This window comes from Leuciscus leuciscus (genome assembly GCF_965113295.1).
Source record: "Leuciscus leuciscus genome assembly, chromosome: 6".
In the NCBI taxonomy this organism is placed as follows: domain Eukaryota; kingdom Metazoa; phylum Chordata; class Actinopteri; order Cypriniformes; family Leuciscidae; genus Leuciscus; species Leuciscus leuciscus.
This window is the reverse complement of record NC_138730.1, coordinates 18,017,747-18,031,378: the sequence shown is the minus strand read 5'-3', so window position 1 is coordinate 18,031,378 and position 13,632 is coordinate 18,017,747. Positions and strand designations below refer to the sequence as shown.

Genomic DNA, 13,632 nt, shown 5'->3' with positions numbered 1-13,632 from the left:
AACCTCCAACAGCAATATTTACAATTGGTCTACCATGATTATCTCTTGACAGTGGTGCTACATGTGTTATGGAGGCCTGTGATCCCTATGCTGAGGAACACTTGGCTTCAGATCTCTGCTCATCCAAATTGGAACGAAGTTCCTCGTTCTCCTTACTCAATCTGTCTACTGTGGTCTTTAATTGATTTAAATACATTTTTGGACCTGTTCTTTTGAATGTAGATTTGCACATTCTGGAAATATGTCCCTCTTTGCCACATGAGTAACATATTGGGAGGTTATCAGGATTATAATGAGGTGGTCCCTCCACTATATCCCCTGTATTGTGGTCTTCTTTTTTCCAATAGACCTCTCGATTACTGTTCTGATATGGTTTTCTAACATTTATTACTGACACAGGATGAGATTTTTTTTCATTAGCATTATTGTTGTAGAACTGTGTCATTTTAGCAATTATGTCATCATATTCAGACAGAGGTGTCACAAACATCATCACAGCAGAACGGGTGGATGAGTCACATTTGCTAATCAAAGCAGTCTTGAAACTGATATCATTCTGAGTAATATCAGGATTGCCACTGAAAGTCTTAAATGTCTCCAGTAATCCTGAGAATGCTGCTGGGTGTTCCCCTTTTCTCATTTGCATCTCAGATATCCTATCCCAATTAACTGACATCACACCTAGGACATCCAGCAGTGCCTTTTTCCTCTCTGACTTATTAGCTGTTCTGTTCTTCACTTTCTGAGTTAATGCTCCAGACAAAGTGTCAGGCAAACTCATTCTTAGCAATACGCATGCATCACCATCTGTAAAACTGTAAACTTCAGCATATATCTCCAAGTTTTTCAGAAAATCTAATGGGTCGTGTTTGGCAGGATCAAATTTTCCAATATTCTTGATCACAGCTTCTAATTCATTTGGATTAAAACCTCTGACTACAGTAGAAGTCATTGGTTCTTCCCCTTCTTCACTATCACACATAGTCGTAGTAGCATGAACTGGTGCCATTGGAAACCTAACTGTACAGTCAGAATATTGGCTAATTAATGACTCAGAATCTTGTTCCCAACCCTCAGCACTGTCTTCCTTCAAATCTGGCATCTCTGAAACTTGATTACAAAAAGTGACACCTAATGTCTTACTTGTATTTTTCTGAGTTTTGCCATTCTTTATAATGAACTGACAAGCTGTCTTAGCTTCTTCCAAATCCTTAAACAATGATTCCACAGAAGATCTGAGCATACTATTGTTAGTTCTAAGAAGCGCAATCTCATTTTGCATCCTGACTTTTTCTTCTTTGTATATCATTTCAGTAGCCTGGTAATTGTTTTGTGAAATTACCCGCTCATTTTCAGTCTCCAATTCCTCTACTCTCTTCCTGGTTACTTTGTAGGAAGCAAAAACAGCTTGAAGCGCATTTGCTACCTTTCCTTTTTTGTTCCTAGGCATTTTGGGATAATTTTCAAACTTGGAGATAGCCCACTCATATGGTTTATCAACAATATTTTCTATTCCATCAAACAATCCCTGAGAACCGTGTTTAGCGATGTATTTAACAATCATTTCTTCCATTTTAAAGTTTTATCTGGCTTTACAGTAACTTGTGTATTCACAACGTCTGATTTAAATGATGACTATGCGTTATCTAGATGCTTTAAGATATTCGTTAGTCAATTTTTTTCACAGATAGTATGCAAATGAACACAACCAGCACACTGAGCGAAACTTAATCAAAGTCACAGTCCTTAGGACCTTAAATTTTACACAAAATCGTTTAAGGAAAAAATAAAAATAAAATAACACTGTCACAGTACGTCGGACACAACCGCACTATGTCGGGGAATTTTTTTCTTTTTTTTTCTCTTAAAACAGCTTGATAATTCACAGTACTTCGGGCATAAACAATATATCAAAAAAAAATGAACACTGTCACAGTACGTCGGACACAACCACACTACGTCGGGTTTTTATGTTATTTTCTTAAAACAGCTTGCTTATCAGTACTTCGGGTTCAAACAATATTTATGAATTTTAAAACAATGCCACAGTACGTCGGGCAAAACCACACTGCTTCGGGTTCTTTGTTTTAAACTTCACAAAGTCACGGCACATCAGACTCACTAGTCTAGCCTATGCTATAACACACAATAGTTGTGAAATAATTCTGTGACCACACTGCGTCGGGTCTATTCAATTACTTTAGAATTTCCTCAGAATTATTACAACTTCACAATCGGTTTCAAGTACATTAGAAACATACACATTTGTTTCAGTTCTCTTACGAGAGGTTCTCTCGTATTGCATAAGTTAGCTTACGCTACGGGAAAGTCATCTTTTCTCGAGATCTGAAGCCAAAAAATTATCCTTAATTTTTATAATTTTGTCAACGCAGTGCAGCAGCACGCAGACCTAGGGCAGGCTTACTAGCGTGCCCATTGGCTGCCCTGCGGCAACTGCAGCAGCCTATCGCTGAGCCCTAGACGTGACGTCACGTCCAATGAGCGCGCTTGGCGCGCCTCATGCGTCACAGCCCGCGAAAGAGGGGGTGTGGCTTAGCGTATACAAGCGAGGCTCAGAGGCTGCTTCACTGATTTCTGTCTCTTCAGCGACGCTCTCCGCATCGCTGGACTCTGAGGAAGCCGCTGCCGTTGAAACAAGCGACCAGCACGCCGAGGATATCAGCCTGAGGAAGCCGGCCGTCTTCGCCGCCTTCAGCCTTCCCTGCCTGCTCCGCTATCCGGCGGATTATATCCTTCTTTGCTCTGTGTTGTGTGTGTTTGTGTGTTCGCCCCGCGACACACTGCATCTAAAAGAGCGCGAGGCGTTGTTGCAAATGCCTCGCTCCCCCTGTGGCTCGTGCGAGCCCCGCTCAGCGACAGCGACCGCCATGTGATCTGCGCTCTCTGCCTGGGCCTCGACCACGCAGCCCTCGCCCTTACTTCGGGCGGCTGCGAACTCTCCGAGGAGATGCCGATGTCGACCCTGCGGGCTCGACTCGCCTTGTTGGACCCTCCTCCTGCCTCTCCGTCTGCCTCCGCCGCGCCGCGTAAAGAGAAACGCCGCGCTCAGAGGCCTCGCTCCTTCCCGCGCTCTCCCTCTCTGTTCGAGCCGCGCAAACAGGCGCCGCTCACAAGGGATGTCCGAAGTGGACGGTCACGGGCTAGCTTCCTTTACGTTATAAGAAAGCTACCCCGCGTCTCGGTCGCGCGCGTCACTCACCTCCATTTCTCATACATTTCTCAGTCCCCTCCTAAGCTCAGGCGACTGGAAATACATATATTGCAGTAAACGAGCCTGTTTTTTATACACGCACGCCTGCAAACAAACGCTGACGAAAAACATAATGACGCTCGCTCCTTCCCGCGCTCTCCCTCTCTGTTTGAGCCGCGCAAACAGGCGCCGCTCACAAGGGATGTCAGAAGTGGACGGTCACGAGCTAGCTTCCTTTACGTTATAAGAAAGCTACCCCGCGTCTCGGTCGCACGCGTCACTCACCTCCATTTCTTACGCATTTCTCAGTCCCCTCCTAAGCTCAGGCGACTAGAAATATCAATATTGCAGTAAACGCACGCCTGCAAACAAACGATGTCACAGCACATGATGACATCTTCCCGCTCTCTCTCCCTTTGTTCGAGCCGCGCAACTGCGCCGTTCTCAAGGGACATCAGAGCGTACGTCACGAGCGACGCTCTGTCATATGCTCGCGCTAACTGAAAGCTTATGTGTGCCCCTGTGGCTCAGTGGCAGAACATTAGGCTTTCGCGCCAGAGACCCGAGTTCGAATCCGGCCCTGGCGGCAGATACAAATTTTTCTGTTTGCTTCTCCGAGCTTGCGGCCAGCTTTCTTACATACAGAAAGCGAACCCGCATCTCGCACCCTCCCGCTCACAAGGATGGTGCTTGAGTATTTATGAGCCATCAAAGCGCCCAGCTCTGTCAGTCCCCTTACAAGAGGCTACTGCAGCAGCTTACATCGCAGCCAACGAGCCAGTAACACAACTCGCTCGCCTGCACACAAACGCCGTTTTTAAGGCGGCCCAGATAAATCTCATAAAGAGTATAAATTCGGGTTGTCCGGCTCACGCCGAAGGTGTCATAAGTGTAGAAAATGTGTCCACACCCTCGTGCTCACTGCTACACACAAACACGGTTCCCCTGGTAACGCGCTCAGAGTGCACTCTCATAAAGCGGGCACGCGCCGCTCGAGTGATAAGCGTAGAGAATGTGTCCACGACTCTGTGCCCACACCTACCCACTGCCCGCTCTGCCACACAGTTACCCCGGGTTGCAGACCCTCTAAAGCGCTCAAACACTGGCCGTGTGACAAATGTAAGCCCTGCGCCCGCTCACGAGTGCACGCACTTACTAACAAACACGATACCCCTCATGCCACTCTCGCGACACAGGTTTTTAACAGCGAAATGTGCCCCATCCATAAAGATCGAGCCGTCATACGCTGTACAGCCAGTCACTACTGTCTACCAGCCCCCGTGTTCAAGCACCTGCGGCGCGTGCGCCGCCCCATCTTCTCTGATACAGGTTCCCCATCTCGCGCAGTGCGGCGATCTGAACCCAGAGACCATTCGACCCCTAGCTATGCGTGCGGAAGCATGGGAAGCTATCCAGGGCATGTCAGAATGGGTGCTGAACACTATAGAACATGGCTATTGGCTTCAATTTTCTCGCCGTCCCCCGCGCTTTTTAGCACGGACGGAGACAAGAGTGAATTCAGAAGCAGCGCATCTGCTTCATGCAGAAAATAGCAAAGCTGCTGCACAAAGGGGCTATAGAACAGGTCCATCCTTCTCTGAGCGAGTCGGGCTTTTACAGCCGTTGCTTCCTCGTACCCAAGAAAGACGGAGCGCTAAGACCTATTTTAGATCTGAGACATTTGAACAAAGCCCTCATGAGACGGCCGTTCAAAATGATCACAACCTGACAAATCCTCGCGCAAATTCGCCCAGGAGACTGGTTTATCTCTCTCGATCTGAAGGACGCGTACTTTCAGATCCAGATAACACCCCGTCACAGGCCATTCTTGAGATTCGCCTTCGACGGTCGGGTATATCAATACACAGTCCTGCCGTTCGGCCTGTCTTTGGCACCCCGTACATTTACGAAGTGCATGGACACGGCTCTCGCTCCCCTCAGAAGACGGGGAATGCGTATACTGAACTATCTGGATGACTGGCTTATTCTGGCGCAGTCAGAGACAGAGCTTGTGTCTCACAGAACAGTGCTTCTCAGCCACTTGGAAAACCTGGGTCTCCCGGTTAACTGGACCAAGAGCTCATTATCGCCCCGCCAGTCAATCTCCTTCTTGGGATAGAACTGGACTCGGTGGCTATGACGGCCAGATTATCGGAGCAGCGCGCGCCGCATCCGTCATCTCGCCGCATCCTTCCAGGTGGGCAGCCAGGCTCCGCTGAGGACATTCCAGCGAATCCTGGGGCATATGGCCTCAGCTGCAGCAGTGCTTCAGCTGGGCTTACTGCGCATGCGCCCGCTTCAACGCTGGCTGAAAGCGCGCATGCCTCACCGAGCCTGGGCGGCCGGCGACTCGCGAGTCAGGGTGAATCAAGGCTGCATTTCAGCCCTACAGCCCTGGCTGGCAACCGAATGGTATCGCACGGGAGTGACGATGGGAGCGATCTCGCACCGGAAGGTTGTCTCGACAGACGCTTCCAACCAAGGTTGGGGAGCGCTCTTCGAAGGCAGACCGGTCTATGGCCGCTGGTCAGACCAGGAGAATCTCCTTCACATAAACTGTCTAGAGATGCTCGCGGTCGAGAAAGCGCTCAGGCACTTCCTCCCAGTCCTCCAAGGTCACCATGTTCTAGTCACTGTGGCGCCGTTTCGGCAAAGCGAAAGTCGACCTCTTTGCGTCAAAAGACAACGCTCACTGCCCAAAGTTCTTTACGAAGAACGAGGACGCGCTGGCCCAGACCTGGCCCAGCGGCCCACTATATGCCTTCCCGCCGGTCTCTCTGTTGCCACAAGTCATCAGGAGAACCAGGGAAGCGCGCCACACGGTGCTCCTCATAGCCCCGTACTGGGAGAACCAGACTTGGTTCCCGGAGCTAATACAGCTGGCAGACACAGTCCCCTGGCCGATTCCGGCGAGAAGAGACCTTCTCTCTCAAGCCCACGGCTCGATCTGGCATCCACATCCAGAGCGCTGGTCTCTGCATGCATGGAGACTCAACGGATACCCGTTGACCTGCCAGAAGGGGTTGTGAACACGATCACCCAGTCTAGAGCCCCCTCTACGAGGCGGCTCTACACGTCTAAATGGTCTGTGTTTAAAAGTGGTGCACTGCCAAGGGGCTGGATCCACAAGCATGTGGGGTATCGCAGGTATTGGTTTTCCTTCAAGAGCTGCTGGACACGGGCAGGTCCCCTTCCACGCTCAAAGTCTATGTTGCGGCCATCTCAGCTTTTGCCGGTTCGGCGTTGGGCCGCGCATTAGGAAGGAACGAGTTCGTCACCCGCTTCCTTAGGGGAGCCAGGAGGATGAACCCCCCGCGACCCCCCTCGGTTCCTATGTGGGATCTTTCGCTGGTCCTAGAGGCCCTGAAAGCGCATCCCTTTGAACCCATAGAAACTGTGGATATGAAATACCTCACGCTCAAAACCGTTTTTCTGATAGCTCTGTCTTCAGTCAAACGTGTGGGAGACCTTCACGCGTTATCCGTTAACTCCGTGTGCCTCGAGTTCGGACCTAATGGCTCGAAAGTCATTCTTAAACCGAGGCATGGTTACGTCCCCAAAATATTGGGCACTCCCTTCAGAGCACAGGTCATTTCTCTCTCAGCCCTGCCGCCTTCCGGCAGCGAGGTCGATGGTAATCTCCTCTGCCCGGTCAGAGCGCTGAGAAATTACGTCACACGCTCCGCCGCTATCAGGCGCTCGGAGGAGCTTTTCGTTTCGTTTGGTGGGCGCACCAAGGTCTCGCCGCCTCGAAACACAGCCTGTCCAGATGGATAGTGGACGCTATCGCAGCTACTTATGCTTCTAAAAACCTGCAGTGCCCTCTGGGCATCAGGGCTCACTCCACCAGAGGCATGGCCTCTTCGTGGGCTTGGTCCAGCGGAATTTCCATTCATGACATTTGTACGGCGGCAGGCTGGGCCTCCCCCTCGACATTTGTTAGGTTTTACAACCTGGAAGTTCCTGCCTTGCAGGCGAAAGTTTTATCAGTCTAAGTCACGCGTACGCCGGCCCACTGTCTGTGTGCGGGCTACTGCGGTTGATTTAGCTCTCCTGGTTGAGCTGCATTATACAAGGGTTTATCAGCTCAGACCGGCCGTGCCGCTCTGAGCGCCCTAGTGTGTGCTTATGTACTGCGCTAGCCATTCTATTGGCCGCCCGGTTCCCACTCATCGTGTTCCCCGGACTTCCCCTGGGACTCATTTAGTGGATGCTGGGCGCGCACGGCGTTGACAAGGGAGTTCCCGTAGCGTAAGCTAACTTACGCAATACGAGAGAACCTCTCGTAAGAGAACGTAATCGGTTACTAACGTAACCTCGGTTCTCTCTAGAAGAGGGAACGAGTATTGTGTAACCCGCCGTGCTCGCGCCACGAGCTCATTCGCTTCAGCGACAGAAACCAGTGAAGCAGCCTCTGAGCCTCGCTTGTATACGCTAAGCCACACCCCCTCTTTCGCGGGCTGTGACGCATGAGGCGCGCCAAGCGCGCTCATTGGACGTGACGTCACGTCTAGGGCTCAGCGATAGGCTGCTGCAGTTGCCGCAGGGCAGCCAATGGGCACGCTAGTAAGCCTGCCCTAGGTCTGCGTGCTGCTGCACTGCGTTGACAAAATTATAAAAATTAATGATAATTTTTTGGCTTCAGATCTCGAGAAAAGATGACTTTCCCGTAGCGTAAGCTAACTTACGCAATACTCGTTCCCTCTTCTTAACGTTAGAATCTTAAACAAAATTGTACAGATTAGGCTTAAAACTCCTCCTGCTAATAATGAATAAACCAATTTTTTTCTGTCCTTAATTTTTCTTTTCTAGATTTTTTTTAAACGAGGAATTCCTTAACAAAAACAGCATAAATGAAAGAAAACTGATTTTTCTTACCTTTTCCCTTTTTTGTTGGAAATCCGTCGATTCCTAGGTCTGGCTCGCCAATGTAAGAAAAAATGAAGTGGACGTCGAAGATCTCAAAAATGAAGTTTATTACAGCATAGCAGTGGCAAGGTACACAAAGCACCTTGGATTCAGCGGAGTCATACAGAATGAATCTCATCCTCTCAGCTCAAACATTTATCCGCTATTTCGTTTGTCTTCCCCCTCTACATGTAAATGAAGCTCTGTTTTTAAGTGTAATTTAAGAATAACAGATTCGTCTTCCCTCTCAACATGAGGCTGAAACTCTGTCTTAAATGTAAATTGAGGATCTTTCCTCTGTGCCCACATCTTTGATGTTCTGTGAAATCAGAACAGCAAAAGTTTAAGGTGATAAAATCTGTCTGAAGTTGATCTTCTGTTCAAACAAAACGGTCAAATGTTTTAGGTGATAAGATCTATCTGTAGTGGTCACATCTTTGATCTTCTGTTAAAACAGAACGGTCAAATGTTTAAGGTGACAAGCTATTTGAAGTCCCTGTAATCAAGATGGTTATTGGTTGCCCTCTGTGATACTATTTACATATTACTGAGATTGGATGTAATTGTCTCTATATGATAATTAAGCTCTTTTAAGTGAAGGAACATTTTGATATATATATATTGGAGTGGAAGTTGGGAACAGACCATAATTTCTTATAATACTTTTCGACTTGAAATCGACTAGTCGCTGATCATAGGCTATAGAGGGTGCAACAGGATAAGAAATCTTTGAAGTACACTTTTACGCTCCATTTCCAAAGTTAACATGACAAATAAATGTATACTCTGAGAGTGCAACACAAGACATATTTGATTATACCATCTGGATGCTCAAAATTAATCGGGTGAATGAATGTTTTAAAAAGCTTATTGTACACGTTAATCGCCGTTCTGAACTAATGTACTGCTGCATTGTAACGCGCACATGTGGTGGTTTTAAAAATATATAAAACTAGTAATAATTAGTGTCATCAATATGTCGTCATTGAAAAATAAACTGAATGTCATTAATGCACAGTATATGATTTTGGATGATGGCGATTGGTATTCCTTGCCTAGTATGGATGATTGATCATTTGATTATTTTTGCCTTGGGGATTTTCACCTGCTGGGGGAGGGGCGCGCTGCTCAGACAATACAGACTCAGAAGATATTGCAGCAGCTCCGTGTCCTGTGTCTTTTATTGACTCTTTATCTCCCCTAATCAGGTATGATATTACTAAATTGTAGTGAAAATACACTTTATATAAGTCAAGGCTGTGAAAAATGGCAAGTGTCATTGTTTGAAGTGTATTCATTGTGTGTATATATATATGTCTAAAAGTTCGGTTCAAGTTAACCGCGTGTGTATCACGTGTACAACTGGTGAATGCTAAACTGATGGCAGAGACCATGCGGTCATATAAATGTGAAAACGAGTAAATTAATATTATATTGGTGTTTTTGAGAAATAATTTAAGAGTTAAGTAACAGATGACACTGTTTAACAAAGGAATCTGTTGGTTCAGAGAGAGTATGTGGTTATGTTAATGAAAGTGTGTAACTAGATAGAGTATAAAATGTGAATATTGTATTCAATATACTGTACACAGTATTAAGAATGTGCATTTTAATGAGCTTATATTGAAATTATTTGTGTAATTTGTGGAAAGAGCACCTGTTGAGAAGCTGTATAGAAGCTGAGCATAATTCTGTTTTCTTTCTGTATATGTGTTTTTCTCTAAAGAGATCTGAAATCTGTTATCATATGTTTCATTGAAATATGAGAATGCAGAAATATTTGCATTGCTCAGACAATACGGACTCAGAAGATATTGCAGCAGCTCCGTGTCCTGTGTCTTTTATTGACTCTTTATCTCCCCTAATCAGGTGGTTAGGGTGCTACATTTTGGAGGCCCCGCTGGGATGAAATGCAGTGAAGGTCGGCGTCCATAGATGATGGTCTACCTCCAGTGTCATTCATTCTGACTTGCGGCTGAGGAGAACAGAGTGAGAACGTCTGGCGTCCACGTTGAGTCCGGAAGAACTGTGCGTGCTGTCTGAGGTTGATCGTTGATACCCGGAACATTGCCATTTTCCGACCAGCTAAGACTGCTTTTCTGCATCACACACTGCACACACCCACAGCCCAAGTGAACCATGGATCAGTTAGAGGACTTAAGACTTGAAGTGATAGGAGCATTGTATTCACTATCAAGAGAAAACATTGTGAAATTGTGTGATTTTCTGCATATTGAACATGATATCGACAAAAGCCGCTCATTTGTAATTTCTGTGCTTGTGAGACATCTTGAAAGGGAGGGGTTAGAAGAACTGGAAGATGAGGGCATGTCAGAACTTTTGTGTGTAAGAGACAAACTTTGTGAACTTCAACAGGGGGGTGAAAATATCTCCGAGCAACAGACAGCACAGGTGGTTCAGAGCGTGACTGTAGACTCAGTAGTGCAGGTCACAGAGCAAGAAAAGCTACAAAAAGAAATTGATACATTGCAGTTAGCCTTGCAAAAACTAATTGAACAAAAACATAACACTGTTACAAGCACACAGCAAAATGTTAGTGTCCCACACCACACAAACACAAACATTCAGCTAAGCTATGACACACAGCAAAGCTCAAAAACACAAACTACCAACCTAAATTGGCCCTCAGCGTCGACACGACCAGTTATGTCAACATGGAGCAGAGAGTTTAAAATATCTGGACAGATAGGTGAACCTGGGCAAAAAGATAAACTCTCCTTCTCAAGTCTAGCTCACCAAATTGAACATGGACGGAGCAGAGGTTTCTCTGAGCTTGAAATTGTTGATGCTGTAATCCGAGCAATTGCACCAGGCATGCAGCTTCGTAGCTACCTAGAGGGAAAGACAAACCTTACACTGCCCACATTAAGACGGATTCTCAGAGCTCATTTCCAAGAAAAGGGTGCAACTGAGCTGTATAAACAACTTACCTCAGAGGTACAGAGCAGCAGAGAGACCCCGCAAAGCTTTCTTGTCCGCTGTCTGGATTTAAGACAAAAGATTCTGTTTGCTTCACAGGAGGCCGAATCCAGTTTGAAGTATGACCCAAAGCTAGTCCAAAGCATGTTTCTCCATACTATCCTGACAGGCCTACAGAATGACAGCATTAGAGGTGATCTGCGACCCTATTTGACACAAACTGATGTAAGTGACGAACTACTCTTTGATAAAGTCAATCTGGCGTGCGCCCACGAAGCTGAGCGCCAAAGTAAAAAGAAACTCGTCCAGCCATGCACCACTAAAGTACACACAGTTCAATCCAGTGATACCACCATGGAGAAAAAGGGAAAAACACCACTTCAGCATAATCCAGAGAAGACCGAACTTCAGATCTTAAGTGAGCTGAGAGAAATGCGTTCAGGCATGGCACTGTTGAAAGACCTCAGTGCGGAGGTATCTCAAATTAAAGAGTCAATCAAGCAACCTCAGGTCATGTCCACTCAGTGCCCCCCTCTAACTAGCGTGTCCCCGCCACAGACTCAATACCCTGCACAGACTCAATACCCACCTCAATATTACTGGCAGCCTTATGACCAGAGGAGAGAGACAGTTCCACGACCACAGTGGCTCCCAACACAACGCTATCACCCTCCTGCGACTCGAGTAAGGAAATGCTTTGCATGTCAACAAAGTGGATTGGATGTCTACTGTAGTCACTGTTACAAGTGTGGTGGTAGCGACCATTTCTCAGCTGGCTGTCGAGCACGGATGCCCATGACACATAGAGATGGTTCTTTAAACGAGGACGGGTCACGACCGCGGGACAGGCAGTGACCAGTGCGATGGAAGGGTCCCCTCAAAGCTGTTCATTTTGTGGCACCATCCGCCCTGACCTCATATTGAGACACTGTGAAACTGGTAAACAAACATTGTATTGCTCTAAAGCCTGTCAATCGAATCACTGGAAGGAAAATAAGAAACAATGCAATCAGTCCTCCAATGTTATTATAAATTCTGCCATGCCAAAAAGAAAATCGAAAGAAAAACGGTCTATGGGTACTGCTCTTGTAGGGAAGCAATGTCTTGTACAGTGTTGCATCCAAGGCCAGCTTGTTGATGCATTATGGGACACCGGATCTCAAGTGTGTATAGTGGATGAACTGTGGAAAAACAAGCACTTACCAAATATCACACTGAGAAATGTTGCAGAGGTAATTGATGCGCCTGAAGGACTCTGCCTTGTGGCGGCAAACGGACAGGACATACCTTATGCAGGGTGGGTGGAAGTGACTTTTGGGTTGGCATCAAATGAAGTGAAAACAAAAGAACTGGTCATACCTGTGTTGGTAATGAAGGGCAGAGAGCTTCGTCATCCTATCATCGGATACAACGTGATTGAGCAAATGATGAACAACAAGGAATTAACTCAGCCAATCACCAATGAATCTGTGGAAAGAGAAAAAGTTCAAGCTTTCATTGAGCAAGTTCATGCAGACGCGACATGTGAATATTTAGTCAAAACAAAAAAAGAAAATGTTCATGTGCCCAAACACACATCAGTACAAATTGAATGCAGAGTGCAGTCACACCGACCAAAAGGAAATACATTGCTAATTTTTGAGCCTGACGTTAACCCACAGTGGGTGGAGGGGTTGGAGTTCTGTGAGACGATTGTAACACTGCGACAACATACAGCTCCCCACATAATTGTCAGTGTACAGAACCCTACGGATCATGACCTACTGTTAGCAGGCAAGATGGTCATAGGCACAGTGCAACCTGTACAGGCAGTGTATCCAACTGCTACTTGTGAGGGACCTGATTTAACTTCTGTGAGGGTCAATCAAATAACAAATGAAATCAGCCATAACTCTGACATCGCATGGGAACCACCGCTGGACTTAAGCCATCTCAGTGAGTCGAGAAGACAAATTGTAAGACAGATGCTGAGAGAGGAAGCAGCTTCCTTTTCAAAATCCGATGATGACATTGGCTGTATAGATGGGCTGCAGTTGACTATCAAACTAACAGACACGATCCCAGTCGCACGCACTTACCAGTCAGTACCGCGTCCCCTGTACAAAGAGATGAAGGATTACCTACACGATCTCATTGCCCAAGGATGGGTTAAACAGTCAAACTCGTCGTATTCCTCACCAGTGGTCTGCGTCCGGAAAAAGGATGGTAGCTTGCGATTGTGTATTGACTACAGAGAATTAAATCGGAAAACAACCCCCGACCGACAGCCCATTCCACGTGTTCAAGATATCATGGACAGTCTCGGAGGAAACAGCTGGTTCTCACTACTTGACCAAGGAAAAGCATACCATCAGGGTTTCATGGCCAAAGAGAGTAGACCCATGACAGCTTTTGTAACGCCATGGGGATTGTATGAATGGATTCGTATCCCTTTTGGTCTGATGAACGCTCCCGCGGCTTTCCAACGCTGCATGGAAGAGTGCCTGAAAGATCTCCGAGACGATTGCTGTGTCCCCTACCTTGATGACACGCTAGTGTTCAGCAAATCCTTTGAAGACCATGTCAATGATGTG

At 46.7% G+C, this 13,632-nt stretch overlaps 1 protein-coding gene across 1 annotated transcript; it reads left to right on the top strand.

The window, feature by feature from the left end:
- Window positions 1-3,580: 3,580 nt before the first annotated feature.
- LOC309500982 (uncharacterized protein) lies at window positions 3,581-7,918 on the top strand. The gene is made up of 2 exons (XM_082172827.1): window positions 3,581-4,816; window positions 4,858-7,918. The coding sequence occupies exon 2, from the start codon at window positions 5,457-5,459 to the stop codon at window positions 6,468-6,470; it is 1,014 nt and encodes a 337-aa protein (XP_082028953.1). The 5' UTR covers window positions 3,581-4,816; window positions 4,858-5,456; the 3' UTR covers window positions 6,471-7,918.
- Window positions 7,919-13,632: the final 5,714 nt, after the last annotated feature.